Genomic DNA, 27,789 nt, shown 5'->3' on the forward strand with positions numbered 1-27,789 from the left:
GTCGTCGAGATTAATTGAATAGAATAACGGCCATAAGATGGGTGTTTTTTGGTGTTTTCTAATTGCACATCGATCCCTAGGAGATGTACTAAACGCGGAGTTTGGGTTTTCTCCATTTATTATCCCTTTATTTATTCTTCATTTGAAGAGAGATAGACACATTAAGAACTAATGGGACCCATTAAAAGTGAGTCTCACTAATTTGTGGACCCCACTATTTTTTTCTTGTGTCTATCTCTCTCTGCGGTACTAGTAAATTGACCTTATTTTACAAAACAAAAACAATAAAATTGACCTTATTTCTTGTTGAAAAAAATGCTAGTAGTGCTCAAATATTATAAAATGAATAAAAAATAATGCATTTTGACAATAATTTTTAATTTCTTTTATAATAAAATAAATATAATATTTTTTAGATGTTATTCCCACTTACTTTTAAAACACTTGCAAGTTGTAACTATAATATTTTTGTCTTACCCTATACTACTCCATCGTATTTTTAACGTCAAAATTAATTCATGAGGGAGATTATGAAATTGTTGAGGCCACTGTTGCAGCACATAAGCTACTTTTTAGACTGGTTATTGTTGAAAATTACACCTAGGGATATTGATGACACAATAACGCAGTCGTATTCTGTGCAGCTTTTATTTAATTTCTTATTTGACTCCGCAGCTTTTATTTAATGGGACTCATAACTTCCTCCAAATTTAGATACTGTAGTACTTAGTATACTTCATCCTTCACAATTGTGTTGAGACAAAATAAGTTCCAAGTAATATCGTTCATTAAAAATTACGATAATGACAAATATTTAATTTATGAAAAGAAACAATTTATTTAACGGCATGTAAATTTAAATGTGGTATGAGAAACAAGGGTAGTAGAAATGTTCATAAGTTCTCATGATCCTTAACACAATATAATTAAGCTATGGAAAACTTTAATTATCTAAACTAACACGAAAGAGGAGAATGAAATCAAGGTTAACGTTTTGTATTGAACTTATAGACTTATCAAAGAGACGTAAGGACAATTGTATGATATTGAAGGTGGACTTTGAAAGAGCGTATGATACGGTTAATTGAAATTTTTTGGATTATATGATGAGGCGAATGGGTTTCGCAAATAATTGGTTAAAATGGACGCGCGTTTGCATTTTTAACAGCTCCATGTCAATGCTAGTAAACGGCAGTCCCACAGAGGACTTTGTTATTGGTAAAGGCTTGAGACAAGGTGATCCATTGTCCCCATTCTTATTCCTGCTAGTGGTCAAAGGGTTATCTCGTCTGATGAGGAAGGCAGTTGATATCGGCAGATTCACTGGTTTCAAGGTCACTAATGATTTGCATTTTCATACTCTCCAATTTGCGGATGATACTGTTATTGTAGGAGAGGGGAATTGGGACAATTTGTGGGCCTTAAAAACGGTTTTGCAGAGTTTCGAAATAGTATCAGGGTTGAATATCAATTTTTTCAAAAGCAAACTTTACGGCATCAATTTAGATGATAGTTTCTTGTCTACTGCCTCTGCCTTCCTTCACTGTGAGGTGGATATTATTCCGTTCCGATTTCTTGGTATCCTAGTTGGTGCAAATCCTAGAAGAAGGTCGACGTGGTCACCCATATTGGAATCTATGAAGAATCGTCTCAATAGGTGGAATGGTCACAATTTCTCTATTGGAGGACGTGTCACACTCATAAATTCGGTACTTTCTAGCTTACCCCTTTATTTTTTTTCTTTTTTCAAGGCACCTAAATGTGTATTACAAGATTTGGTGGCTATACAAAAAAAAAAAAATTTATGGGGTGGAGGTTCGGATTCGAAGAAAAATTGTTGGGTAAGTTGGGACACAATTTGTCTTCCCAAAAGAATCGTCTCAATAGGTGGAATGGTCACAATTTCTCTATTGGAGGACGTGTCACACTCATAAATTCGGTACTTTCTAGCTTACCCCTTTATTTTTATTTTCTTTTTTCAAGGCACCTAAATGTGTATTACAAGATTTGGTGGCTATACAAAAAAAATAAAATTATGGGGTGGAGGTTCAGATTCGAAGAAAAATTGTTGGGTAAGTTGGGACACAATTTGTCTTCCCAAAAGAATCGTCTCAATAAGTGGAATGGTCACAATTTCTCTATTGGAGGACGTGTCACACTCATAAATTCGGTACTTTCTAGCTTACCCCTTTATTTTTATTTTCTTTTTTCAAGGCACCTAAATGTGTATTACAAGATTTGGTGGCTATACAAAAAAAAGTTTTATGGGGTGGAGGTTCAGATTCGAAGAAAAATTGTTTGGTAACTTGGGACACAAACAAATGTTAGCAATATATTGTCAATCGGTAATGACGAGAATGATGGTTGGTTTCAATCAAATGTTAGCAATATATTAGGCAATGGTGTAAATTTGAGCTTCTGGCATGATAAATGGTTGGGAACGGAGGCTATGTAATTTGTATACCCAGAATTATTTACTTTAGCTCTATATCCTAATGGTTCCATTGCTGACATGGGATTTTGGCTAAATGAAAGATGGGTGTGGAATTTTTTATGGTCCGAAGAATTACCAATAGAGCAGCAACAAGCAGCTGCAGACTTGCAGCTTTTGTTATTTGATGTGCAGCCTAAGAACAAGCCTGATGGGAGGAGGTGGATTCCTAATCAATCCGGCGAATTCTCGGTCAATTCGGCATATTCGTCATTGCTGAGTCGTGGCAAAAGGAGGATTAATGATGAGTTTTTAGTTGATGCAATTTGGAGGCTTTGGAGGAATAATGTTCCGTCGAAGATTAGCATATTTGGATGGAAATTCTTACTAGCAAGACTCCCCACGAGAGCGGCGTTGGCTAAGAAAGGTATTCTTGTTAGCCCTCATGACTTATGCTGCGTTATTTGTTTTAGGGAGCATGAAGAAATGAAGCATTTATTTTTCAATTGTCGATTCTCTACTCACGTTTGGCAGAGCATTTTCAAATGGTTGAAGGTGAATTTTATTCCGTTCGACACCATATGCAATCATTTCTTATCTTTTGGAGCTTTGGTAAAGACTAAGAAATTTGATAGCATTAAACATTTAATTTGGCTAGCAACTAATTGGAGTATTTGAAGATCAAGGAATAAAATTATTTTTAGAGGAGAGATTATCGGGATTTCTGACATTGTGGACCAAATAAAATATATTTCCTGGTTTTGGCTTATTGGTCGTAGTAGGAAATCAACATCTTTTATATTTGTTGATTGGTGCAGTGATCTTATTGTTGGTGTAAGCCCTATAGGCCAATTATTTATAATTGCATGATACTTGTATTGGATAATTTACTTATTAAATAAAGGTTTTTCTTTATTATGTTTATGTGTTAAATAATAATAGAGTCCCTAGAATAGTAAGTTCATTGAATGAAACGTTAAGTGTGACTTAATCGTGAGAATTCATTACACATGAGAACACTATTCTTAAAACATCCGTAGTCGAGCTTTACTGTGAATTGGGATAACATCAAAACATAGAGACTATTATGTTGGTAGACTGATGATCACATCTCACGGATCATAGATAAACGGTTATCAAGTCTTCACATAGATATAAATATTAAGAGTAATATTTATATCGGATTGACCCACCATGAGAATACTACATAGTATGTTATGAAATGTCATAAGATATTCTCATAGTGATAAGTGGTGTATTCCACCCTTCGACCTGAAACCACTATGTTCCCTAGATGTAGGAGTGTAGTACTTTGTCGCCATTCAAAGTTATCCATAACAGGATGACTATAAAGTTGGTTTATGGGTATTCCACGAATCATGCTAAGGGACATGAGTGACCTAGATGGAATTTACCCCTCCTACATAACAGGAGATATGTCTATGGGCCCAATATTGAACTTAACAAGGGTGACGTACTATGCCTTGTGTTCAATATAGACATAAGGGTAAAAGGGTAATTATACACATGAGTTTTATCACGGAAAGGTTTGTCAGATCACGTGACATTCTTGTGACTTGGGTAGCAGTGATGTGTTGCTAGATACCGCTCACTGTTTATAATATTAAGATTAATATTATTGCCAACGTCATAAGAACCTACAGGGTCACACACATAAGGACAGTCGATATGGAAGAAATAAGTAAGACTTGTTTTGAGGGTGCGATTAGTGAAAAACAGTTTTGGGCTTAAGAAGACCAAACACCGTTTGACCCAACTGACCACACAAGAAACTCTATAAATAGAAGCTTGTGTAGTTCAATTTGTTTTTTGCTTTTTCACAATTCGTTTTCAGAGAAACCCTAAAACTCTGAAACCCTAACCGCACTTCCTAAGCCTTCATCTTGTAGCAGCTAGCACTGAAAGTTGAAAACCTGTTCATGTGGACTAGCTAGAGGTGCTGCCGTCGTGTGGTGCTTGTGATCAATAAGAGAAGCAAAGAGTTTGTTGTTTCAGTTCTACAAAGGTATAACGTTTAACCCTGATCATGCCCATTCGCAAGGATTCAGTGAAGGAAATTTTAATTCCGCTGCGTTTTAATCTCTTTTATACACGCTATTCTCCTTCACTTATAGCTTGTATCGAGAGCACATAATGGTGTTTTTTTGAATTGTAAGGGTTGAGTACCCCTTATAATTCAATTTTCTTTGCTTATATATAAAAAAAGGTTAACGTTTTGTTGATAATTTTAATTACACTCTAATACTTCCACAAAAGAAAGACATGCATGCAGTGATGGTTCAGGATCACCATCAAATCCACCCAACAAAGTCAAAGTCTAAGTATTCGCTTTATCCATCATCTAGACATCAATTGAAGATAAGTAGAAGATTATGTTCGTGTGACCATTTCTCAAGTCATCATCTAGACAGATGATCAACCATAACTAGACAACAAAGATAATTAGGAAATAGGAAGTCAAAGTCAACATTTCATCATATGAAGCAAATATATATTGAAGACTTCTATCATTCTTTTAGGCCAACCACAATACATGTCGGAAATTGCCTTGAAAAAGAGGAAGACAGAAGTTTCTGTTTTGGCGTCCTAGGCGGAAGGAATGGCGCCCCAGGCACAACTTTTTAGCAGAACAGGCCTGACTTACTATATTGGCGCCCCAGGCGGAAGAAATGGCGCCTCGGGCGGAAAAACACACAGAAATATATATATATGTGTCACATTTTCTGTTGTTTGCAAGAAGTTTTTAGGGTTTCTGAGGCCAATATATAGACTAGGGTTATAAGAGAAACATCTTGTGAAGACTCTAGGGTTGAGTAATCATTCTATCACCTTGGGAAACACTTTCATATTGAATTTCTTGGACACAGGAAGAAATTCGGGCTTAGGGTAGAATTAGGATCAAGACTAATTCTTGTAACTCTTTTGGAGAATTTCTTTTTGACAAGTACTTCAAGTTTGATAGTGGATTGAAGAGCTGCTCTCTGATGTCCCAGAGTAGGTCACATTGACCGAACTAGGTAAACAATTTTATTATGTCCAGTGGCGGAACCAAGAAAAGTTTACTGGGTGGGCCGCTAAAAAATTTATGGCTTATAGTTTATAAGTTCGTATTGAAAAAATAAATAAAATTGTAACATTTTTTCATGAACTTATAGCTTACTAGTTTATATATAGCTTATGAACTAATATTTTCACTTGCACTTGAACTAATATGTGTACCGAATGACTTACAATAATCAATAATAAACTCTGAACTGATATTTTCATTAATATTTGTACTAATATATATATATATATACCGAATAAATTAAAATCATTAATAATACACTTAAACTAATACTTTATACTTATAAAAAAATATATTTTTCTAGAGTGGGGGTGGGCCGTGGCCCACCTCAGCCACCCCTAGTTCCGTCAGTGATTATGTCATTTTCTTTCTCGCCGTTTATCGATTATATTGTGACTATTATTGTCATTCGCTTATTTGATTACTTAATCGTATTTGCTCCACACATCAAGGTTATTGGTGAGATTTAATCGAATTCACAACAATACATCCGACAAAAGAATAATCGTTTGTGGAGCACACTATACATCAACCTATATTCGAATTCAGGTTTATCTCGAAACAACGATCACATTATGATAAATTGATAGTTCATATCGTACAACGACAAATGTCAGAAATGTACGTACGAACAAACCCTTAATATTTATATTGTGTATTATTACTTTAACAAAAATTAAAGTATTATATCCACCGAACATCATACAACATTAAAAATTGTTAAATAACTTTTAAGTTCTACCTTAAAAAGTATTATTTTAAAATAAATGTCACTTTAATGAAAAAATATATTTTAAAATAAATGGCATTTATACTTCTTAAGTTTCAATTGTACTTTCCAATTAATTTTGTGCATTACTTTTAAAATTTTACACCAATAATAATAATAAGTAAGTGTACGCTAGGCTTCAAATAATTCCATTGTAGTCTCTCTTCTTTGGGATTAGCTTAGGCCCTCATTTATCCCAAAAAATAATGGAAAATGGTTAGTTAAGTAAAAATTTTCCGTAAAAAAAAAAAAAGTAAAATTGTTATATTTTTTTAACAATATTATATTATGTGTTTCTTAATTTATTTCCTAAAATCTTAAACAACATTTATATTAAAACATTTGTCCAAAAAAACAGATAAAGTATTTTACAATTGTCATCAAAATTCTTTTGGAATAAAAATAATATATGATTTTAATAGGATAATATATAAAACTTCAATAGTTCAATCCAATATTTTTAGGAACAATGAAATATTGACCTTTCACCAAGATGGTGCTATCACTGCTATGGAAGTCTGAATGTTAATTGAGGAAATGCTGAGTACATTTTAGGAAATGCTGAGTACATTTTAGGAAATGCTGACTTACCTATGAGGGCAGGCCTTGCATCACTGTGTAAATTTTGAACTCTGATTTCTCTGTAAAGTTTCCATCACCATCAAACTTTTTCTTTTGTGATTTGATTTAAATTTATGCTATTGTCTTTCAACTTCTATATATAAATACAAAAATGATGTCTGATCATAAGCAGAACAAGATAAGCTATATGTAGGCACCAGATAAGGTCTCAGATTTATAAAAAGAAGTTTATGATCTCATTAAAAAAAAAAAACAGGGATTAATGTGATGTAAAGACAGTATAAATTGAGAGTAAAATTGGAATTAATTAATGAATTTTGCATTTACAAAAATTGAAACAACACTTATATTTTGGAACAAGTAAACAAAAATATAATAAAGAAAACATAAAAGGTAAAAATATAGTTTAAAAAAAAAAACATAATCTCTGTGATTAAGACATCGTACATAACCAATATAGTGTGACACAAATGGTAGAGTAAATACTTGAGTTTCTTAACCATTTGGTTTGAGTTCGATTCCCGACAGATGTGCATTGAGAAACATTTGTTGGGGGAGGTTAACCCTTTAAATAGACAATTACCTCGAGAGGATTAGTCTCTATAGTTACGCGTGGAAAATACTTTAGTTTAAAAAAAATCATACATATAAATATAATAACAATAAAGTTGATTAATTGGACCTTGATTTTTCTTTGGACGGTATAATTGGACCTTAATTTGACAATGAGTCAACTATGTTATTTTTTTTTATCTTGTTTGTCAAGTATATAAATAGTTAAAATTTTACCTTTTACCCAAAAAAAAAAAAATTTACCTTAAAGATAAGAGACTTCATTACTAACAAGTGCTCCAAAGTGTTCCTAATTAATCCTAAAATCACAAATTTATAAAAAAAGATTTCACTCTCAATCACTTCATGTCCAGTACATCCACACTCTTCAAAGTAAATATTTGAACTACATTTCAAATACTTTTAAACAAGAATATAAGAGAAAAGAAAAAGACACAAATATAAACTTAAAATGTTTATAAGTGTTACTGCTTGGTGTGTTGAAATAAGGAACTTGAGGTCTCTATATATAGCATTGAACTTCTCCACTCTTCACTTTTTTAAGCAATGTGAGACTTCTCAAATATAATTTTCTTGACATTTTTTCCTTCATTAGCAATGTGGGACTTACATTACAATTAATCCCAACAGATAAAGCCACTTACCACTCACGATTTATCGCTCAAGTTGCAAGTATTGTGACAGAATTTTGATCCATGGAAGATTGCCCCCCTTGGACGCGGTTATTATGAATTCACTTTAGCACATATATTTTACGAGGTTTTAGTAGAATGATACAAGTATGCATTTTATGTTGACTTAGTTTATGAGTGTTTACCTGATTTCTGCACCAATTGTTTTAACATTGGTCATCGATTGTCGTCTATAACAAACTTCAACCCAAGAAAGGGAACCGTATGACGAAGGTCAAAGTGGATAGACCTATTGTGGAAAAAAAAGGTCAATGTGAAGCTGTATATTAATGTGAGTAATGATGTTGTCACATCGAACTCAAGTCATGATGTCGACTTAACAATTTTGTCAGTTAAGCTAGAATTTATATACCAACTAGGATTTATACACCAGACACTATTTTTAATTAGTAGGGATGATCATAACCATTTTGATTATTCATAAACTATTTTGTGTTGATTATTTTTTAATAAGCTATGTTTATTTATTTACATGTCTGTTGAATTTAGATAACTGATAGTTTTTCAGGAATTTATGGTTTGTGGAAAGTGGCTGCTAACTAGAAATTTGCTAATTTCTTGCGAATTTTAGTGAAAATTTGGTAGAATAAACCTTCATGAGGATTGTTTTTCAGATTTTGGTGTCCAAATACCTTCATGCTTGAAATTATTTTTCATTGAAAAAAAAAACTCTCAAGAAATTTGTGCATTCAGCTGATAACATATTGTTTTTATAAAATAATTCGCATAAAATAATTTCAGCAGATAATAATTATAGCTAATAACATATTGTTTTTATAAAACTAACAATGAATTGACGAAGTGGCAAGGGGTTTTAGGCCCTTAATTAACCGGTTGATTAGAGGTTCGATTCATGATTCTTTCACGTGAAAATAATTTGGTTGGAAGGAAAGAAAAGAAAGTTTAATAAACTATTTTAATTTTAATATTTTTTTAATCTTAATCATAATGTTTGTTGGTAAGTTCTAACATGCAAAAGTGCACCAAATGATGCATGATGCACAAGTTCCATTATAACGAATACGAATTTTACAAAATCTACCGTTTGATTGAAAGTTTATATCATATAGATCATCTATAATTTTTTTTGAAAAAATTGAAAATCATTTGACATGTTATCGCAAAATTAACGGTTTATAATTTTTTTAAAATACCGTTAATCTTTATAAGTCTCAATAACATATCAAATGATTTTTAATTTTTTTAAATTTTTTTATGAATGATCTATATTATATAAAATTTCAATCCAACGGTGGATTTTTTAAAATTCGTATTCGTTATAATGGAATTGCTAACTTGTGTATCATGCACCATATGATGCATTTGTGCATGTTAGCCAAAGCCAGGTTTGAATTCAAAATTAAGCAAAAAAGTTTATGAAGTAAATTTAAAAACAAAACCCCAGGTAATTCTGCAAGTAATATAAAAAAGATTCCACAAAAAATGTCTCAACAAAAGTAAAAGTTACTTGCGAGAATTCTTGAACAAGCATGATTCACATAAAATTGCTTAAGAGTGGCAAAATCTGCAAGAAATTAGCAAATTTTAGGTCTAAGCATCAGTCAATCTTTGTCGATTTCAGGTCAAAAATCGTCAAATTGGTAAAAACTACAACCCCTTAAGTTTGATCCAATTCCGACCATTTGCGTCTTCGCTTTGTTCGAGTGTTAGGCCAAAAGAATTGTAGGTAAAACAAGTCGGTTGTTAAGAGTTATATCAAAACCTTGTCCCACCATAAAGTAGGATAGTTCAGTAATATTCTTAGAAAGTGGAGTATTTTTTTGTTTTAGGGCTATTTGAAAAAAATTTGGTTCGTAATGTGAAAGATTAAACCCTTTCGATAAACAAATCAGCATGATATATAAAGTTAAGGTATTTGTATTTGAAAATTATATTTTATAAATAAAAAAGAATTGGCATATATATCTGCCTATAAATATGTCAAACAGCGATTAAAGATTTTTTATTTTTTTTACTAAAAAATATGGATTCATTCACTCAAATTGAAATTACATCGATAATTACAAATTCAAAATTGCTAAAAACTAAAAAAGGTGAATTTACAAACAATCTTGCAGTACCTAGGTTAATAGCGTACAACAACATCATGAAAGTACCTACAAATATGACAACATAAAAGTAACCGGAATCTTCATACTTCCGGATCTGCAACGTTGACGTCCAAGTCTTCATCAGATTTGTAATGAGTTGAAGTAGATATGTCAATTTAAATCAACGAAATATCGTACTAAAATGAACCACCAACAAACACTCGCACAAGACGACGCCATACACAACGCCGCACAAGACGACGCCAAACACAATGCCGCACAAGTGGACGCCAAACACAACACCACACAAGACGATGACAAACTTAAGAAACAAAAAAGAAAAAGCAAATCTGTGTGGATAATCACTTATTTGAATGAAAAGGAAAGAAAAAACAATTTAGAGGGGTGATTTTGGATAAAAAATTGATCCTAAAACCACATCTCCTTGGTAAATGAACAAAAGAAAAAAATTAGGATTGAGGGAGGAGGGGGTGGCGGCTTTGAGAAGAAGATAAGAGTGAAAACCAGAATTAATTAACTCCCTTTATCGGTGCAATTTTTTTATTGAAGGATAATCAAATATGTAAATTTCTTATAAATTGTTCGATTCTGATGAGTCACATGACACAACTTACCTAAACTTTTCTTTATAGATAAAGAGAATTTATGATACATAGAATCACATACATGTTCTTGAACTAGCTTAACCGGATATGTGTCTTTGTCAAATCCTCTATTCCATTCAATTATGTGCAATGCATCTTAATTTGTTCACCATATATATCTTCTACTACTATATTTGGGGGTTTAAAAAGGGTTGTAACTTGTAAGTAAAAATTTTCTTTTCTTTTACTTATTTTTCCCCTCAAAACAAATATTCTCTAAAGTTACTACTCTTTCTTTGATATAAATACATGTTTATTTATAGGATTACACCCCCTAAGAATCGGTAAAGGTATGTGGCCAAAAAATCTCATAATGAGTGAAAAGGACTTTGAGGGTAATCAACCAGCATATAGGGTCAGTTATATTGAGATGTCTTTAATTAATTATTCAAATCTATCGATTGTTTTTAAGGTAAAAAATGAATGCCTTAGCTATTTAGCTTAGGCCTATAATAATTGGTATGCTTATGGTGGGGCTAAGACCTTCCAAGCAGTGTAAGCTTTTACTAATCTGATATGTGGCCTGAACTTTGTCCTTGTTAATGACAATTTTGGTGTTATTATAATAGTTTACTAAAATGAAGAAACACATTGAAATTTATAGAGTTGGGGGATTTTCTTAAAAAAGAAATATTGTTATTTCAAAGATGAATTATTTTTTATTATACAAAAAAAAAAAATCGTGTGCCAATTATTTTTGAACATATATAGTCCCACCATATTGTGCTTTGATGAAAAAAAATCTCACAAATCATATTTGTTCTTCTCATACTCTGTATTATTAGAGCTATGAAAATCTAACATTTTTTTTTGGCTTGATTGAATTTTGGGTGAATGTAGTTTGGATGTTAAGATGACCAACTGTACCAAATGTTCTTATGTTGTAGACTTGTAGTTTGTCAAATCTTCTTCATTAAAAAAATAATTTCTTGTATCGCAGATATTTTGTGTGGAAAAGGTTCATAACTTGAGGGAAAACTCCAATTACACTTTTCATGCATGCTAGGGTTTCATATGTTAAAAAGGTCTTAAGTGAAGAACTTGAGCCTCTAAAATATATGTCATTCAATTATTTATCCTATAGTAGCTCATTGGCTAATTAACGATATTCCCATGCACATTGGCAAGAATAGATTATATTTATCCAAAAACATGAATTGTACTTACAACTCTCAAAATTAATTCATTTCATTTATCGCTCTTCACCTTGATTGAAATTCATACGTCTTTTGCTCCATTATCTAGATCGACAATTCATAGTTTTTTTTTTTTGTCGATAATGACAATTCATAGTTTAAAACAACTGTTATATATGAGTATATTTCATTTGAAACTAAATCACTCTAAAAATTTCAACATATCGAAAATCACATCTGATTTTCTCCAAAAGCTCTTTAGTTATCGACATAATTTCACAGCACACCTTACATCAATTTCAATAAATTAATTATAATATGTTAATCCGCTAACAATATATGATTATCATTTCCATGGGATTACAAAAATACTAGGAGGACACACTTCTTCCATTTTCATAAAATATATGATTATCTCTTATAACAGGGAGACATTGCTAGCAATGGATTAAAAACCTTTTTCTGATATTGCTTCACTCGAATACCTCACAATTTTATTTTATTTTCATTTTGAATAATAAAATTTACATGACGTATTTGTGTATTCCCTCTAAAGTCACACTTCTACAAAGAATTCATCATTTAAATACACTCTAAAACATTGAGGTTGAACTCTGAATTACTGAGACCCAGGTAAATACACATGAAACCATAAGAACCATAGAACTAATGCAAAAAAAATAAAAAAAATTTAAGGGTCCGTTTGATTTAAATGAAAAAAAAAAGGGTCAAGGAAGTAAAACACGAAAATCGGACAATATATTATATATATTTGTGAAATTTAGTTTAAATTCAATGCTCAGTTTTCGTATTTTCTTTCCTTTCCATTTTTTCTCCTTCCAACCAAACAAACCATAAGATTGAGTGTCTGATTTTTTATTTTCTTTTTGTGTATCTAATATTTAATATATTCATAGTCAATCACACTTAAACCCAAGAACATGACATGAGGATTAGCATTTATTTATTTTAATAATGACAAGGAAAACCTTCTTCCATTAAGAAAAGTGGGACAACCTCATATGTATGACTAACCCGTTGAATATTATTTTTAGAAGACCAAGATTTTTTTCTGTAATTTCATTGAATCTTTGCAAGACTTGAGTAAACGATCTTTTGCTATATGACTAAGAGGTATTCACAAAGGATGAAGCATATTTCCACCCCTTATAGACTTTCATTATTAAATTATATTTTAAGGACAATTAGGAACCTCAAAATCTAATTAACACAACAAAATCTTCATATATTTTCTTTATGAATCTTGCTAACCAGTGCCACCGGGACATTAGTTAAGAAACCAAAAGAAGAAATAAAATAAAAGTTATGCATGTAAAATATCAAAATATAGACTTTTATTGTATTGACTACACTATTTTTAAGTAAAATTTTCTAAATTTGAATCCTTAACAAGTGCCCCTGATGCACTATTTAGCATTTGCTTTTCTTTATACACAAAGAGAAAAATGTCAAAGTTTGTTTAATTTACATTGTCATTATGTTTCAACTTGCATGTTACTGTCAAAAAAAAAAAAACTTGCATGTTGAAAGCATTTTGGCACCATTATAAGAGTGAAAAATTTAAAGGAATCCATCAATCCAATCATTCATTCATACAATACAATATTGGTTGTACCGTCCAAGAGATACCTCCAAAAACGACAGACACCAATGATAGGACCAAACAAATTGCTTGACCTGACATGTCTAACTAATTAACATACGAGAGATACATAATACTATTGTTCTTCCCTTGACCCTTTTATTTTGTTTCCATTAGAGTGCACATGATTAACGGTTAGTGTTGCTAATATAAATTAGTACTAATATTTCTATAAACTTTCATTTAACTGTTATTATTTATTTTATTTTATCAAGTAGTCAAAAGGCTAGACTCACACATTTAAACGTGGAGAAATGTAGAATTTAAGATTCGAATAACGACCACTCCAATAATGTCTCTGATAACTATCATTTGAGCTATATTTATGGGGACAATCAATTTATTTTGTTTCAATTAGAGTGCACATAATTAACAGTTAGTGTTGTTAATAACTTAATATAAAAAATTAGTATTAATATTCCCATAAACTGTCAATTAATTGTTATCTACTAATATGAATTCATACATGATACATGTACAAGATTGAGTGTTAAGAAAGTAAATATAAAAAAATTATTCTTCTATTGAAGCAATAAAAAAATTAACTTAAAAAAGTGGTGTATCCGATTTTTAAAAAATTAATTATTTTCAACATAATTTTTTTTTAAATATTTTTATATGGTTAATTAATGTCTTTTTTTATAAGATAATTAATGTCTTTTTTTGGTAGAGGTCAATTAATGTCTTTAATATGACTTTAAAATATTTATTGTTCGAATTTTATTTACTTTTGTTGATTATTTTTAAATTATCAGAGTCTAATATTTTCTTAAATATAAGAGGTTTAAAATTGAAATTAAAATATAGGGAGGGTGAAAGAACATGGCTAGTTAGCTAGGTTGCACTGAATATCCTGAGGGCAAAATAAAATTTTAATATTTGTACAATGAAAAGATTTCTTTAAGGCTCATTAGTCTAAATTCATACATTGATTTACATAATTTCCTTTACTCTCATTTCTTTTCATTGTAGATAGATACCATATTAAAGGATGATGATTGGTTGTGTGGCCACCATTATTGGGGTACAGGCCATGACTCATAAATGCTAGGATCCTTGCCAACCAATTAATTAATTAATCTCAAATTGCTTATAATTGACCATTCAAGGGATATATTGCCATGTGCCGTCATGAATTATACAGTACTCCTCTCATTCTAAATTATTTTATTGTAAAAAAAAAGGAAAATGCTAAACAGTACCTCCGGAGCATTGTTTAAGGAAGTAAATATAGTAATATGACATTGAACTTTGTGCACTCAACGCCTTGAAAGTCTAAAAAATATTATTTTCAATTTTAAAATTTCCTTTTTTGGTTTTCGTAACCAGTGCTCCGGGGGCACCGGTTAGCATAACCCAAAAAAAAATTATAAATTATTTGATAACATCAATGAAATAATATTAATATTATATTTTCTATAGAAGGATCATTCAATTTCTATTACTCTTTATACTATATATATATATATATATATATATATATATATATATATATATATATATATATATATATATATTAACTATCATTTTTTTATTTGTGTAAAATTAACAAAGTGACTTACAATTTAAGATATAAAAAATACCTCGCATGTATTTTTTGATTAAAAAGCTTAAACAAACTGTGGGTTGATATAGTAAATTTTGAGTTCAGATTAATATACAAAATTCTTGTGAGTTTTTGTTACTTATATAACCCTATGTGGGTTGATGAATAAATCTTCTAGACACTTGATGTATAGCCAATTTTATACACACAAAAATGGGCCAAAAAGCATTTGAAAGCCATTTGGTTCCTTCAATTTGCTCTTCCCCCCCATTTACTAATTAATTACTACTATGGTGTCAAAATTGAATTTCCGAATTATTACTTATTACGTGCCAATATCCTTTTATATGTGTAAGTCCTATCCTATATATTTCGATAGAGATAGTATATGTACCATGTACTCATATATGTAAACAATAAGAACGGGTTCTCTTCAATTAAACTATATGACATTGATTCAATCCATTGAATTTGATCTACTACATCAAAACAATGAATATTGTTGTGTACATGTATTTAATTTTTTATAATGGTGACTGTGTAGAAGTGACATGTGCTTCAAATATATACATGACATTCCATGGGGAGTGGTTGAAGAAACGCGTACAATAATTATTGAAGAATTTAAAGGTATGGTAGGGAAAGATATATTTGCTGCCTTAGCTTAATTAACGGTTGTTGCATCAATTAATTTGTTTGTGCAATGTGGCAACGTAGGCCATAAGAATGAAACATTTTATGATATTGATGTTATGATCTCATCTACATGCATGTTATGGTATTAGGGTTATCGGCTATAAGGTGACCGCAGTTAAGCCACTTAGATCATGTTTCAAATGTTCGTTTTTACATGTTAGGAAGTGTGTTAAGAATTTTGTATTAAACAAGATAAAGTCTGAACATGAATTTATAACTGAAAATAGTTCTAATGGTCTTACACGTTGATTTTATAAAATTGAATGGTCAAAATTGTTTTAATGTATATAAAAGTATAATATAAACTGTATTACCTTAAATCAACGGTCAAAAGTGATTAATGCATGTAACATCGTAATTTTGTTACTTTAGCAATTAGCACATTTAGGTCCGAACCCGAGCCTATTTGTTAACAATTCATAGTACTCCTAATTTATTAGTGTCGCTTAGCATAATTCATTGTGTGATTTACACAAGATAGTTTATTCCTGGAATTAATGATTTTGTTGTTAAAAATTCTTTGTTTCTAACATTTTGCATAAGGCCATCACTTTCCGACAGGTACAAAGTGCTGCTATTAAATTATGCTGTTTTTTTTTTTTTTTTTAATATCAAAATTATGATGCTTTTGAATATATGTAAGGAAACAAAATCTTGTGTCATTAATTAAATCCAACTTATTAACTTTTCAAATTAAAATAGTATATGAACATTGATTGCCACTGAATTTGTCACTCACTATATATGGATCTCAAACACCTTCTGAGTTGAAACTCCTATTATAGGAAGTGAATTGTATGTAATGGAAAATAATATTATATATATTTTCTTTTTCTTAGATGAATTCTATTCCATATCATATCATTGACAAAATTCAAATTTCTTCACGAAGTATAATTACATATGGTTTGGTCATATGTTATTATCATCCACACATTGAAGTCTCCACACTATCTTATCACATCAAGGTTAATAAAAAACTAAGCATTACCTGCATCTCATTTTGTAGTGCAACTCATGATTATGTGCATATGGATTTTGATTAGTCCTTATTATTTTTGTTAGTCTTAAATTTTTACTAGCTAGCTCTAGTCTTTTATATATATATGCATCAATAAAAATTGTTGTATTCGATATAAACTAATATATTAAATTTTATTGACCATATATCTCATATAAAAAGTCAAAAATTGAAGAGTAGATTTGTCAATTTGATCTGTAAATAAAAAATTTCGTAGGGATTGCTCTGTTTGGAGATTCGAAGATGGAGAATTTTTTTCTGTGGAGATGGAGACAAAGGAAAAAGTCCCCCAAAAGGAGGTTTGGGAATGAGGATGAGATTTTATCCCCCCGTTCCGTGTAGACTCTGTCTCCGAACACTTTATCAAAATAATTTTTATATGTGTATATTTAAGTATTTTATATGTTATATTTATTTATATTTTCTCCAAATGTGTACATAAATTTATTTTTATGTGATGTTTATTATTGTTACAACCAGTGACGGATCCAGGACCCTAAGTCAGGGGTGCAAACTTTTTATTTTTATTAATAATTGTTATAATATATAAATAAAATAGTAAAAAAGAAATTGGTGAAAAAATAAGTTATTATTGATGTAACATTTAAAAAAGCAAAATAATACTTATTTTGATACATTTTTATAGGCCAAATCAACAATTATTTTTAAATGGAATAGTAGAACAATTACGCGATGTTTATTATTGTTACAACTTACAACTCACAATAATATCTTAATTTTTTTATTTATTTTATGATAAAAAAAATTATAACCAGTTTGATCGAAAATAATACAATTTAACACTTTTTTTTAATGTTGATAGATTCCTGCGAAAACTGTGAATATCTGTAGAAATGGGGATGAAAGAAAAATACTTTCTAAAACGGAGAATAAGGACAGAAATAGAAATTATTTTAAATGGTAGAAAATTATTTGGTAAAATACTTCCCGCTTATTCCTGCCCCATTGACATTCTAAAAAGGAGTAATAAACATTTGGTGGGAAAAAAATATAGGGATATATTAAATCAGGGTTAAATAGTCATATATACCAAGAAACACGAAACTTGGTAAAACATGAAACTTTGTAACTTTGTATCCAAGTCCAACTTCCATGAATCAATTATATAATTGACACTTAACCTCCAATACAGCTTTTCTCCACTATATTAGGTAATGATTGCAATTAAACCAACCAACACTTTCATTTTAAGATTCTGGATTGTATCTCTAAATTCTCTTTTAAGATTCTTGATTTGGATAATTATATCTCTTAGGCACTACTACTCCAAGGTCTAAACGCACTTTCTCTCCAAACAAATAAATAAGATAACACCATAATGGTGAATAGGAGTTTTTAACTTTAACCAAACCACAACAAGAGAGATAAATAATAATGTGAAGAAAGTAGACTAGTAAATTAACTTATACAAATCATAAATTTGGCATTTAACTTACTAGCTTATAACTTATGAATTTTTACTTTCAATTCTACCTCAATTATCTTACTTAAAAAAATTAAATATAATTTTTTTAGCGAGCACCGCAAATACAAATTAGGCAAAAGTTATTCACTATAAATTAACTTCTTGGTCATTTGTTATTTTTTTTCTTTCAAACAGAGCATAAGTCTTAAAGATTTATTTCAGGCTAAATTTGTACATGTGGGTACCACCCCAACCCGGTTCAATTTTGACAAGGAAAATATTAATTGATTGAATTTAGGTTACGATTTTTCCCAATGTTAACATAATATGGTTAATGGGGATACTAATAGTCATTTGGAACCACCAACAATGAATTAGTACAAATGATAAGGATCTTGGTTTTCTTAAGCATGTGGTCAGAGATTTGATTTCTGGCTCATGCGTCTGGAAAAAATTTGGTTGAGAGGGTAGAACCCACCTTGTATACCCCACGAAGATTAGTTATTGCTAACGTCGGTGAAAATTTCATATCAATATCATGATAATCCAAGAAAAAATAGTTTCGGAACCATTCTCATTCTTCTTGTATCAAAATTATATTATTATCTCTGACTTTTATACAAATTCTTCAAATGTATATTTATATGTAATTTTAAAATTGATCCTTAAACAAAGTCATGTCCTCTATTCTTTCCTGTTTAAAAAAAATAAAATTGTAAATAAGGTGTACTTTTAGACTTTTTATTATTTGAATTAAAAAGAATTAAAATACAATCCAAATTCACCTAAAATAGAACATAATAAAATTTTCCAAACTTTATTGAAGGAGTCTGAAGTTTCATTTTTCCAACCCCATTAAAAATTGAGGCGGATACAGAATATTCCATCAAATTTAAAAATGGAAGAAAATAGTAAAAGTCATTTTCATCCCACCTTGTTGTCCTGCCTAATTTTCATGTAAATGTTGTGTTTCCTTTAAAGGGAACGCCATCATACTGCCCTATGTAGGCACACTAGTCCAAAAGTATCCAGAAGAAATGACAAACAATAATCGGTGTACTTATATTATTACTACAGTATTATTAAATTAAATGCTTTTGGCCAATAATTAATCCTTGCACTAACCTGGGAATAATTCAAACCCATTATGCATCACTAACAATGTTTAAACTAATAATATTTGCAGCCATAAAGTTCAACAGTACTAATGATGAGAAGTCAAAAGTATCCAACGACAACAATACAAAGTTTAAATTATATTAACTTAGAATAAGATGCATATTAATAATGGCTATCCACTCTGATTATAAAGTGGTGTTTGTTCCACGACAAGTTAATAAGATTGGTCATAGTCATATGGGAGCTTCTTTGTATTCGGATCAGTTGATCATTAATTATACAAATAAATTAGGTTCACTTTTGCTAACAAAAAAAGAAAGTTAGTAGGATCATGCATCAAATCTATATAGATTATGATTTGAAAATACTACTAGTATATCTGGTGGACAGTTATTACATGAACATATATCTTATTAAGCTTTAGTATAACTCGGATCCTCTTCAGACGGTTTTATGGTGCATCAGTTTTAAACTATTCGATTAAGACAGAGAGAAAATTATATCTTAATTGATCTAATAGTGTACAACCGGCTGCACCATAAAACCATATACAGATAATCCAAACTTTGTTTTAGTAAAGTCAACAGATATATGTCAAACTTGTTCATATAGTTAGGGGATTAAATTCTCTTGACAGTTGACATATATAGTTCAACTCCAAAAGTTAGAACCGAAACAAGAGCACTATACTTGTCACTAATTTGTAGTGTTGTGTTTTTTATGCCCGAATTTCAGTCATTGATATCATTGTGTTTTCATAATATGATACTAAATTGACATGAGGAGACTACATATGCTTCTTGCCATGGAAAAACAACAGCCGTATTCGCCTATAGAAAAAACATCCCTAAGCAATGATATTCATTCATACACAAATCAGCTGACACAGTATAAAATAGACTGATATTCAGTGTTGTTTGTGTTCCAAGGGCAAGAAGAATGTTTGCAATACAAGTATCATTATGTACATAAACAAACCATGTTAGTGTAAGCTAGAAAGGTGGTTGATCATGTTTCATATAATATTGTAGGTAAATTGTATAGATAAGCAAAGTGAGGAAGAGTGAACAAAAATACAGCAGTAGCTTAATCAATGGATCACACATTCAACAAGCAAATTGAACTAATTAAATAATGAAAAAATTGGAAGTTAAAACCTGGATATACCATTATATTTGGTATCTTATTCAAATCATTAGTGCATGCCATTAAACTATATTTTTTATTTATTTAAACAGAAGTAACTTGCATGAGGGGTAAAATAACAAAGGAACAAAATGAAATTTCTCTTTTTGTGCCACAAAAGAAACTCTTACTCATTAAACATAGCCATAACTTACCTATTGCAGGAACATTCTATTAAAAAAAAGGACACGAACAATTGCCGTTCAAGATTTGAAGGAAAGAGGGACGAAGGTATTTTGGCTGTAACAGACATTCAATTCATCATCCAAACAAACAGGTTTTCCTATATTGATTATAGACTCCACAAAAACTAATATTAAAAGGTAAATTCACAAGATATTATAGTGGTAACAAATATAACACTTTTCAGAGACATAACATTAATAACACCGGAAATCTGTTTAACTGCAAATGCCAGGGAGTTGGTCATAATCCTTTGCTTTTTACAGTCCTTGGATCCAACATTAAAACTTGGTCGGACAAAGGCAGTCATCAGTTCCATACACCCTCTAACTCCTGCTTTTGGACTTTTCCATTGCCCTGGGAGCTGTGGAGGAACGAAAATTTACTTGAGCAAAGATAGGCAGATAAATTCGTATTACAGTAAAATTTTATTACTGGTAATTAAACTTAAACTGACTTTGGCTGACGCGGCAAGGGCAGTTAATCAAGGTATAGGTATAACTACTTTGATAAATTCAGTATACAGTTTGCAACTCTTGGTATTTCACTTGCAGTATTTAGTTTTAATTATGAATTGACACAAATCAAAGGCAGGAAATAATCTAGAAGAAAATGAATATTGCAATTCGTTGCTCCACTTCAATTAATTAGTCCATATTTTCAACATTTCATATTAATTGTAACAACTGTCAAATGAATCATCACTGAAAATACATACCTAAGCCAATGGCATCAGAACCCTTCATGATTTTCAGTCTTCTGCAAGTATCAATGAACATCCTGCACATATAAAGGAATTGTAATTTAGTGAGGGGCTGTAAACCAGCGGAAAGAAAATTTCATTAAGTCCTTTTCTTGGTTTGAACAGAGACTAGAACTTGCATCAACACTTGGCCTATAATATAGACAAGTCTATTCATCAACACAAGCATGGCCATGATCAAATTCTTCGGTTCGATACTAATGAACAAGTCATACATAAAATTTGAACACTTCTGATAGGAACTTGAATTTCTAAAAAAATAATGGACATAGACTCCTTACAGAAAACAAAACCCTATTAATCCCTTAAAGATGTGGGAGAAACAAAGGACTAGAAAAGATTTCTTTTAACAAAAAAAAAAATGAAACGCTGAAGATCCTTATGGGGGCATCCACATGCGCTTCCCTACCAATGCCGCATATCCTAACTCAATCATAATATCCACCCATTCACCCCATTCTCATTATTTTATCATTGTCATCAACTCATTCTATTAGAAGCAGATCATTATCTGCAATATTCCCCATTTTATCCTAACAAAAATCCATTAATCTAGTACTACATCATACTTGAAGCATACACCGCAGTACCAGATGTATCATTGCACTAAAAATAGAATATAATATCACAAAATGCGACAAAAGTAACAATAAAAAATTCAAAATACACTTCCGTACATTATATTGAGACACATTTTTTATTATGTTGAACTTGCAAGAAAATTTTGAAGCTGGATTGAAAAGAGAGCAAGTAATGTAAGTACATTGAATTGAGTCACATTTTTTATTATGTTGAACTTGCAAGAAAATTATGAAGCTGGATTGAAAAGAGAGCAAGAAATGGAAGTACAGTGTATGCTGAACTGTCTCGATTTATGGATAAGCTTTCTTTCTAAAGAGAGAATTTTTTTTATACTTTTTCATGAAGTGGCAACTTGCAAGTTATTTAGATGAGCAATTGCATGCAATATCCATTATACTTTTAACAATTTTTGTAATATTTTATGCACCCATTAGTTGTTCTTTAACAATTTTTATGCACCCATTTTATGCACCCCTTAGTTGTTCTTTATGCAATATCGCATTTCTAATATTTTATGCACCCATTAGTTGTTCTTTAACAATTTTTGTAGCCATGAGTCCCCTCAATTTCCCTGTTAACGATGTTAGGAGCTGATGTTTCATAAAATTTACAAGTTCAACCATTTGAGTATCAACTTTCTCTATTCACTATATCCCTCTCTCTTAATTTGATGAATAACATATGTAACCTTTTATCATAAGATTTTAAATCAAATTGAGTAAGATTAGTGATTATCCATGTCGAGCAAATTTCAGGAATCACTAAAAAAGAACTCCTGAACTTTTGGTAGTATTTGGAAATTGAAAATAATATCAGTACCACAGCTGTTTGACATGAAAAAACATATGTTTGGTCACTAGATCTAGGGTTCAAGGAACAAAACACAATCAATTAATCTTCTAAACTACAAATATTCCTATGAAAGACTCAACCCAATAATGGATGTACTCCCTCCGCCCCAAAATATAAGCAAAAAGTGTCAACGAAAGTTGATGAATTTGGTTTAAAATTTAGTCCAAATACATTCACTTTTGTTGACCCCTTTTTGCTTATATTTTGGGACGGAGGGAGTATATATGATAGAGTTAGTTTTACATTGCAACTTAATTTAGGTAGAAAATAAGTCAACCCAGAAATATGGATCAATCGGTCTTTTGGGACTTCCCAAGCGAACATACATATTCTTGAAGTATAACTGCTCTATACACATTACCATATAATCTCCATGTCTGGAATCTAAATGGCTAAAACTAATGACCAATATGGCCTACAACTACTTATTAGTTGCAAAATTAATCAACTCTTGGCAAATGGAAATATATTAAGTGCTTTACTGGTCAATTATGATTATTGATTATTTACCTATTTAAACTATACATTTGCAAAAGCATTTATTCCATTGTCTCAACCAAATATAGTTACTATTACTTGAAAAAATATAATGAGAAAACAAAGATTCAAAAAGCACAAAAAAATGTAAAAACATCTTACTCCCATGGTACATCCCCTACAAGCATCCAGTCTCCATCTTTATCTTCATAGGTGAGAACATATTCTGAACCATGCAAAAAGTCCCTTAGCTTGCTCTCACTCATCATTTCTCTTCCTGGAGCTCCATGGGAACCACACTGGCCTGCCGTTACATAATTACCAAAGATTTCAGAATATAATTAAAGCAATAACCAGTTCAAAATTACATTATTGTCTAAAACAAATTTTTATGTTAAAAGCAAATCAAAACAGCAACTGCTCACCTAGGGTAAAACAGCTGAACATCTTCTCAAGGGCAGAAGATAGTTCCTGATATGTTGTATAAGTTCTTAGATCCACCTTCCTAAGATAGGGAGCACCGTCCATGCTAACCTTCACAAAGAGTGCAGTGGGACCTGGTTTTCCATCCACTTCATCGTTGTTGTTCTTGGAAGCGGTGGCCATGGAGTTTTTCCTAAATGATCTTATAGGAGGCCAACCAACAACTTGAGCCCTGCCACGTATGAGAATTTACCATATTAGGATTAGGATAACTATAAAAACAAGGAAAAGTAGAAAACCCAATTATAAGTGATGGTCCAACTACTAGTCTTGTGAAAGTTAAGATCATTGAGTCAATAAATTTTACTTACTTAGATGCTGGCTGAGAGCCAGCAATAGAAGCAGCACCTGCATGATTATGACCAGTAGTTCCTCTAGCTGCACAAGGCCTTTCCTGCAACGCCTTACTGGGCATTTCTTTCACTGTGTTTGGCTGAGCTACAACAGGTCTAGGCGAAAGCATCACATTAATCCCAGTATTACCATTAAACTTCCCCTGCATAACAACGATTGCAAAAAATCAGGCTTAACAGCAATACAGATCATGCACTTCTCACCACATAAACCTAACTTTACTAAGCCAATCACCTGAGAAAACCCATCAACAGTATCAGCAAATCCTCTCTTGTTGCCCGAAACCACATTCTTCTGGATTCCATCTTTTGCAGGAAGCAAAGGGAACAACGGCTTCTCATCAAGCTTTGTCGAATAAAAATCCAAATCCCTTTCAGGTGATTGAGATCCAGGAAGACCCAACCTCAACTCAGTAGCTTTCAAATTCAAGTTCACCTTTTTCTCATCACACAAGCTCGGGAGATTTGAATCACAACTATCCACTGATGAACAGTCAGACACTCCCAAGTAATTCCGTTCTTTCAAATCAACGACACCATTCTGAGAAACCAGTTTACTCCGCCCTTCCTCCTCCATAACCACCGCTGCCAGAGACATCACACTAACAAACTCCAAAATCAAACTTCACTTCACAAACTGCCACCAAAATACACCAAAGAAAAAAAATCAATATTAAACTAATACCAAAATCAACACTAAACTCCCTAAAATAACAATAACAACAACATTTATTTAATTTAATAACACTAATTTACAAGATTACAAAGCCTGAATCATAAAGATCACGCAATTAGTAACACATTAAAACAGCAACAAATCACTAAATAGTGAAATGAAATTAGATTGGTTTTATTTATTTTTTCCATTGATAAAACATGCATGCGTGAAATTAGCTTCAGAATTAAGTACAAACATTACTTAAACATGTCATTAATACAGATAATCAACTATTTAAGTAAGCACTTAACTAACAAATTAACTTCACACACAATCAGATTATCATAATAACATAACATGCATCACGCGCTTAGATTATTTCTCCAAAAAAATAAATTAAAAATAAAATAGCATTGAAGAAGCTCATAGATCCGTAAGCACACAAAACAAAACCCTTACAGAAAAAATTTCAAAAACAAAAAACAAAAAACAAAAAAACTGACACTACCAGCAAGAAGATTATTATGAAGAACTGAAGAGAAACAAAACATGAGTTAAAAAAGCACTTACCTAAGAAAAGCGATTATTGAGTTAAGCGAAAAATATGAAGAACAAAGAAAGAGAGAAAAGATTTAAGTTCCTTCCATTAAGCAGAAAGCAACAAAAGGTTTTAGAAAGCAAGAAAAAAGAAAAAACCAAATGAATGAAGTTGTTGTTGTGTTGTAATAAGACGGAAAAACCAAAAGTTAATTTGGAACGAATAAGGGTAAAATGGTAACTACGTGGTGAAAGTGGTGTCGTTTAGTTAGTTTGATACTTGATGATGTGGACCAAGTTATAGTGGAGTTGAACGGTTGAGATGGATTCTGACGGAGAAATCAGAGCCGTTTGTTGTATATTGGTCTGCGGAGACAAGAAATTAAATATGTTGTCGCTGTTAACAGGTGCTATGATGAGTGATAATAATGAGTCTGAAATTTTTGTCTTTTTTTCATTAATCTCAAAGGTAACCAGTCTCTAACAACGGTTTCTACTTCTTGGATTAACTGGTTTGGGATTTTTAAATGACGTTTGTGCCCTTCAGTAATTGTAGTTATTATTTTTTTATTTATTTTTTATTCAATTTTTTATTTATTTATGGGTAGTGGCAACATAAAAACATGTTTAATCTCATTGTTGAAGCCCACGTGAGCACTAGTAGGAACAAACTTTGTGTAAGCTATGCAAATTTAAACAAATTTAGGTTGGTAATGATAGTCAATAAATCTAAACGCATTGTTTAACCAGGGTTTGATAGATAGAATATAAACTATGCAATTTTTATTTAAACAAACTATTGGATATTTATTGCTTCTAAAAATAATTTGAATCACAAGTATCATCGATAAATTCCATCGTAACTAAAATTCCAATGAGATATTATAATATAATGCTAATCTTGCATTTTAATTTGTTTAGAAAATGATATTAATTTGGTTTATGTAATATAATAATCTAAGTAACATTTTAAAAATGAAGTTAAAAGAATTTATGTATTTCTTATAACTTCTTTGTTTTTAAAAAATTGATCGATTATTTTTGAAATCATAAAAATCCATAAAGTATTTTGAAATCCACTAAAATCTTTTATTAAAAATCTTGATTGTAAAAAATATTTCAAGATTTTTTTTTTTTTTGAAATTCCACAAAATCATTACAATCTCATAAAGCTTTTAACATCTTCAAAATTTTCTTATCAAAATAATCTCAATATCTCTCTAGATACTTGGTAGTATTAAATTAGGATATATTTGAAAAAAAAAAATATTATAGCATGTAGACGAAATGATAAACATATATTTAATATATGTATTTAATATATTTAATATAACAAAACTCATTCACAATTAAAAGTCTTAATTCGAACACGAGTGAAGACGTCCAACTAGTCACTACAATCTGTTAATATTTATTTTTGTTTGTGATTCAAACTATCATAGACATTTTTATTTTTGTGTCATACTTCTATTATACTTTTCTATATATCTAGAAAGTCTTTAATAGTTTTATTTTTATTTTTTTTTGGCATGTAGCAGTAAATGTAGCATGAATCGGAAGTCATAACACTGTTTTAATTTAGCATCAGCTCTGCTCTGGACAATTGCCTAAAACAATATGATGTTCTTACTGACTGAGTTAAACTCATAGAGATATACTTCGAATAAATTATTATTATTATATGCATTACTTCATAAATTTTAATTCTAAATGTGATTAATGGTCTAATTAAGTATGCCTTTATACTAGTACTATCGAGTTCGTTATGTAAATGGCATAAAGTATGGTTTTGGTTACCAATTATTAGTTGGTCCAATGATGATTGACACTAGATTTGGTAGGGAAGACCATGGTTCGATCCCCCGCAACTACGATCGGAAGGAAATTGGAATCACTTAATGTCAGAATTGACTCTCGAACCAAATTAGATGATCTAGTGTGCCAGATGCAAGTGGTGAAAAAAAGAAGTATGATTTTGTTTTGTCCTTTAAAATATCCAAGTTGGTATTAGTATATATGAGCAACAAAAGAGGGGAATAAATAAAATTTTGGAAACCAAACATTAATAAGGCCACACTAATAGGCAACGTTTGTACTATGTCTTTCTCAAATGTACAAGTTCTGCAAAATCAAAATATATAGGGTATGTTTGTTTGAAGGTATGAAATTGCATTCTTTGGAATGATATTTTTAGGAATAACATTTCTACTCATGTGTTTGGTTAAAATTCAGATTTCCTGGGAATGTTTTTAAAATTT

General features: G+C 30.8%; 2 protein-coding genes across 2 annotated transcripts; one reads left to right on the forward strand and one right to left on the reverse strand.

Annotated features, from left to right (window-relative positions):
• The first annotated feature begins 1,172 nt into the window (after positions 1-1,172).
• Positions 1,173-2,921, forward strand: LOC123904295. Its single transcript, XM_045953979.1, has 4 exons — positions 1,173-1,709; positions 2,215-2,323; positions 2,484-2,858; positions 2,905-2,921. The coding sequence occupies exons 1-4, from the start codon at positions 1,173-1,175 to the stop codon at positions 2,919-2,921; spliced, it is 1,038 nt and encodes a 345-aa protein (XP_045809935.1).
• A 17,896-nt stretch (positions 2,922-20,817) lies between these two features.
• On the reverse strand, positions 20,818-25,717 carry LOC123903741 (auxin-responsive protein IAA8-like). Its single transcript, XM_045953335.1, has 7 exons — positions 25,565-25,717; positions 24,572-24,973; positions 24,295-24,479; positions 23,926-24,155; positions 23,663-23,804; positions 21,545-21,606; positions 20,818-21,190 (listed from the first exon to the last, which is right to left on the reverse strand). Exons 2-7 carry the CDS (start codon positions 24,932-24,934, stop codon positions 21,153-21,155), a joined length of 1,020 nt encoding a protein of 339 aa, XP_045809291.1. The 5' UTR covers positions 24,935-24,973; positions 25,565-25,717; the 3' UTR covers positions 20,818-21,152.
• Positions 25,718-27,789: the final 2,072 nt, after the last annotated feature.

The sequence above is a fragment of the Trifolium pratense genome, linkage group LG2 (assembly GCF_020283565.1).
Source record: "Trifolium pratense cultivar HEN17-A07 linkage group LG2, ARS_RC_1.1, whole genome shotgun sequence".
NCBI lineage: Eukaryota > Viridiplantae > Streptophyta > Magnoliopsida > Fabales > Fabaceae > Trifolium > Trifolium pratense.

Bases quoted from the DNA above. Each gene is read 5' to 3' on its own strand.
- LOC123904295 (XM_045953979.1), top strand. From the start codon at position 1,173: ATGTCAATGCTAGTAAACGGCAGTCCCACAGAGGACTTTGTTATTGGT. The intron at 1,710-2,214 runs GTACTTTCTAGC...TCTTTTTTCAAG, and splicing joins GTGTCACACTCATAAATTCG to GCACCTAAATGTGTATTACA. The intron at 2,324-2,483 runs GTTAGCAATATA...TATTTACTTTAG, and splicing joins AACTTGGGACACAAACAAAT to CTCTATATCCTAATGGTTCC.
- LOC123903741 (XM_045953335.1), bottom strand. From the start codon at position 24,934: ATGTCTCTGGCAGCGGTGGTTATGGAGGAGGAAGGGCGGAGTAAACTG. The intron at 24,156-24,294 runs GTAAGTAAAATT...CATACGTGGCAG, and splicing joins GGCTCTCAGCCAGCATCTAA to GGCTCAAGTTGTTGGTTGGC. The intron at 21,607-23,662 runs GTAAGATGTTTT...TTATATGTGCAG, and splicing joins GTAGGGGATGTACCATGGGA to GATGTTCATTGATACTTGCA.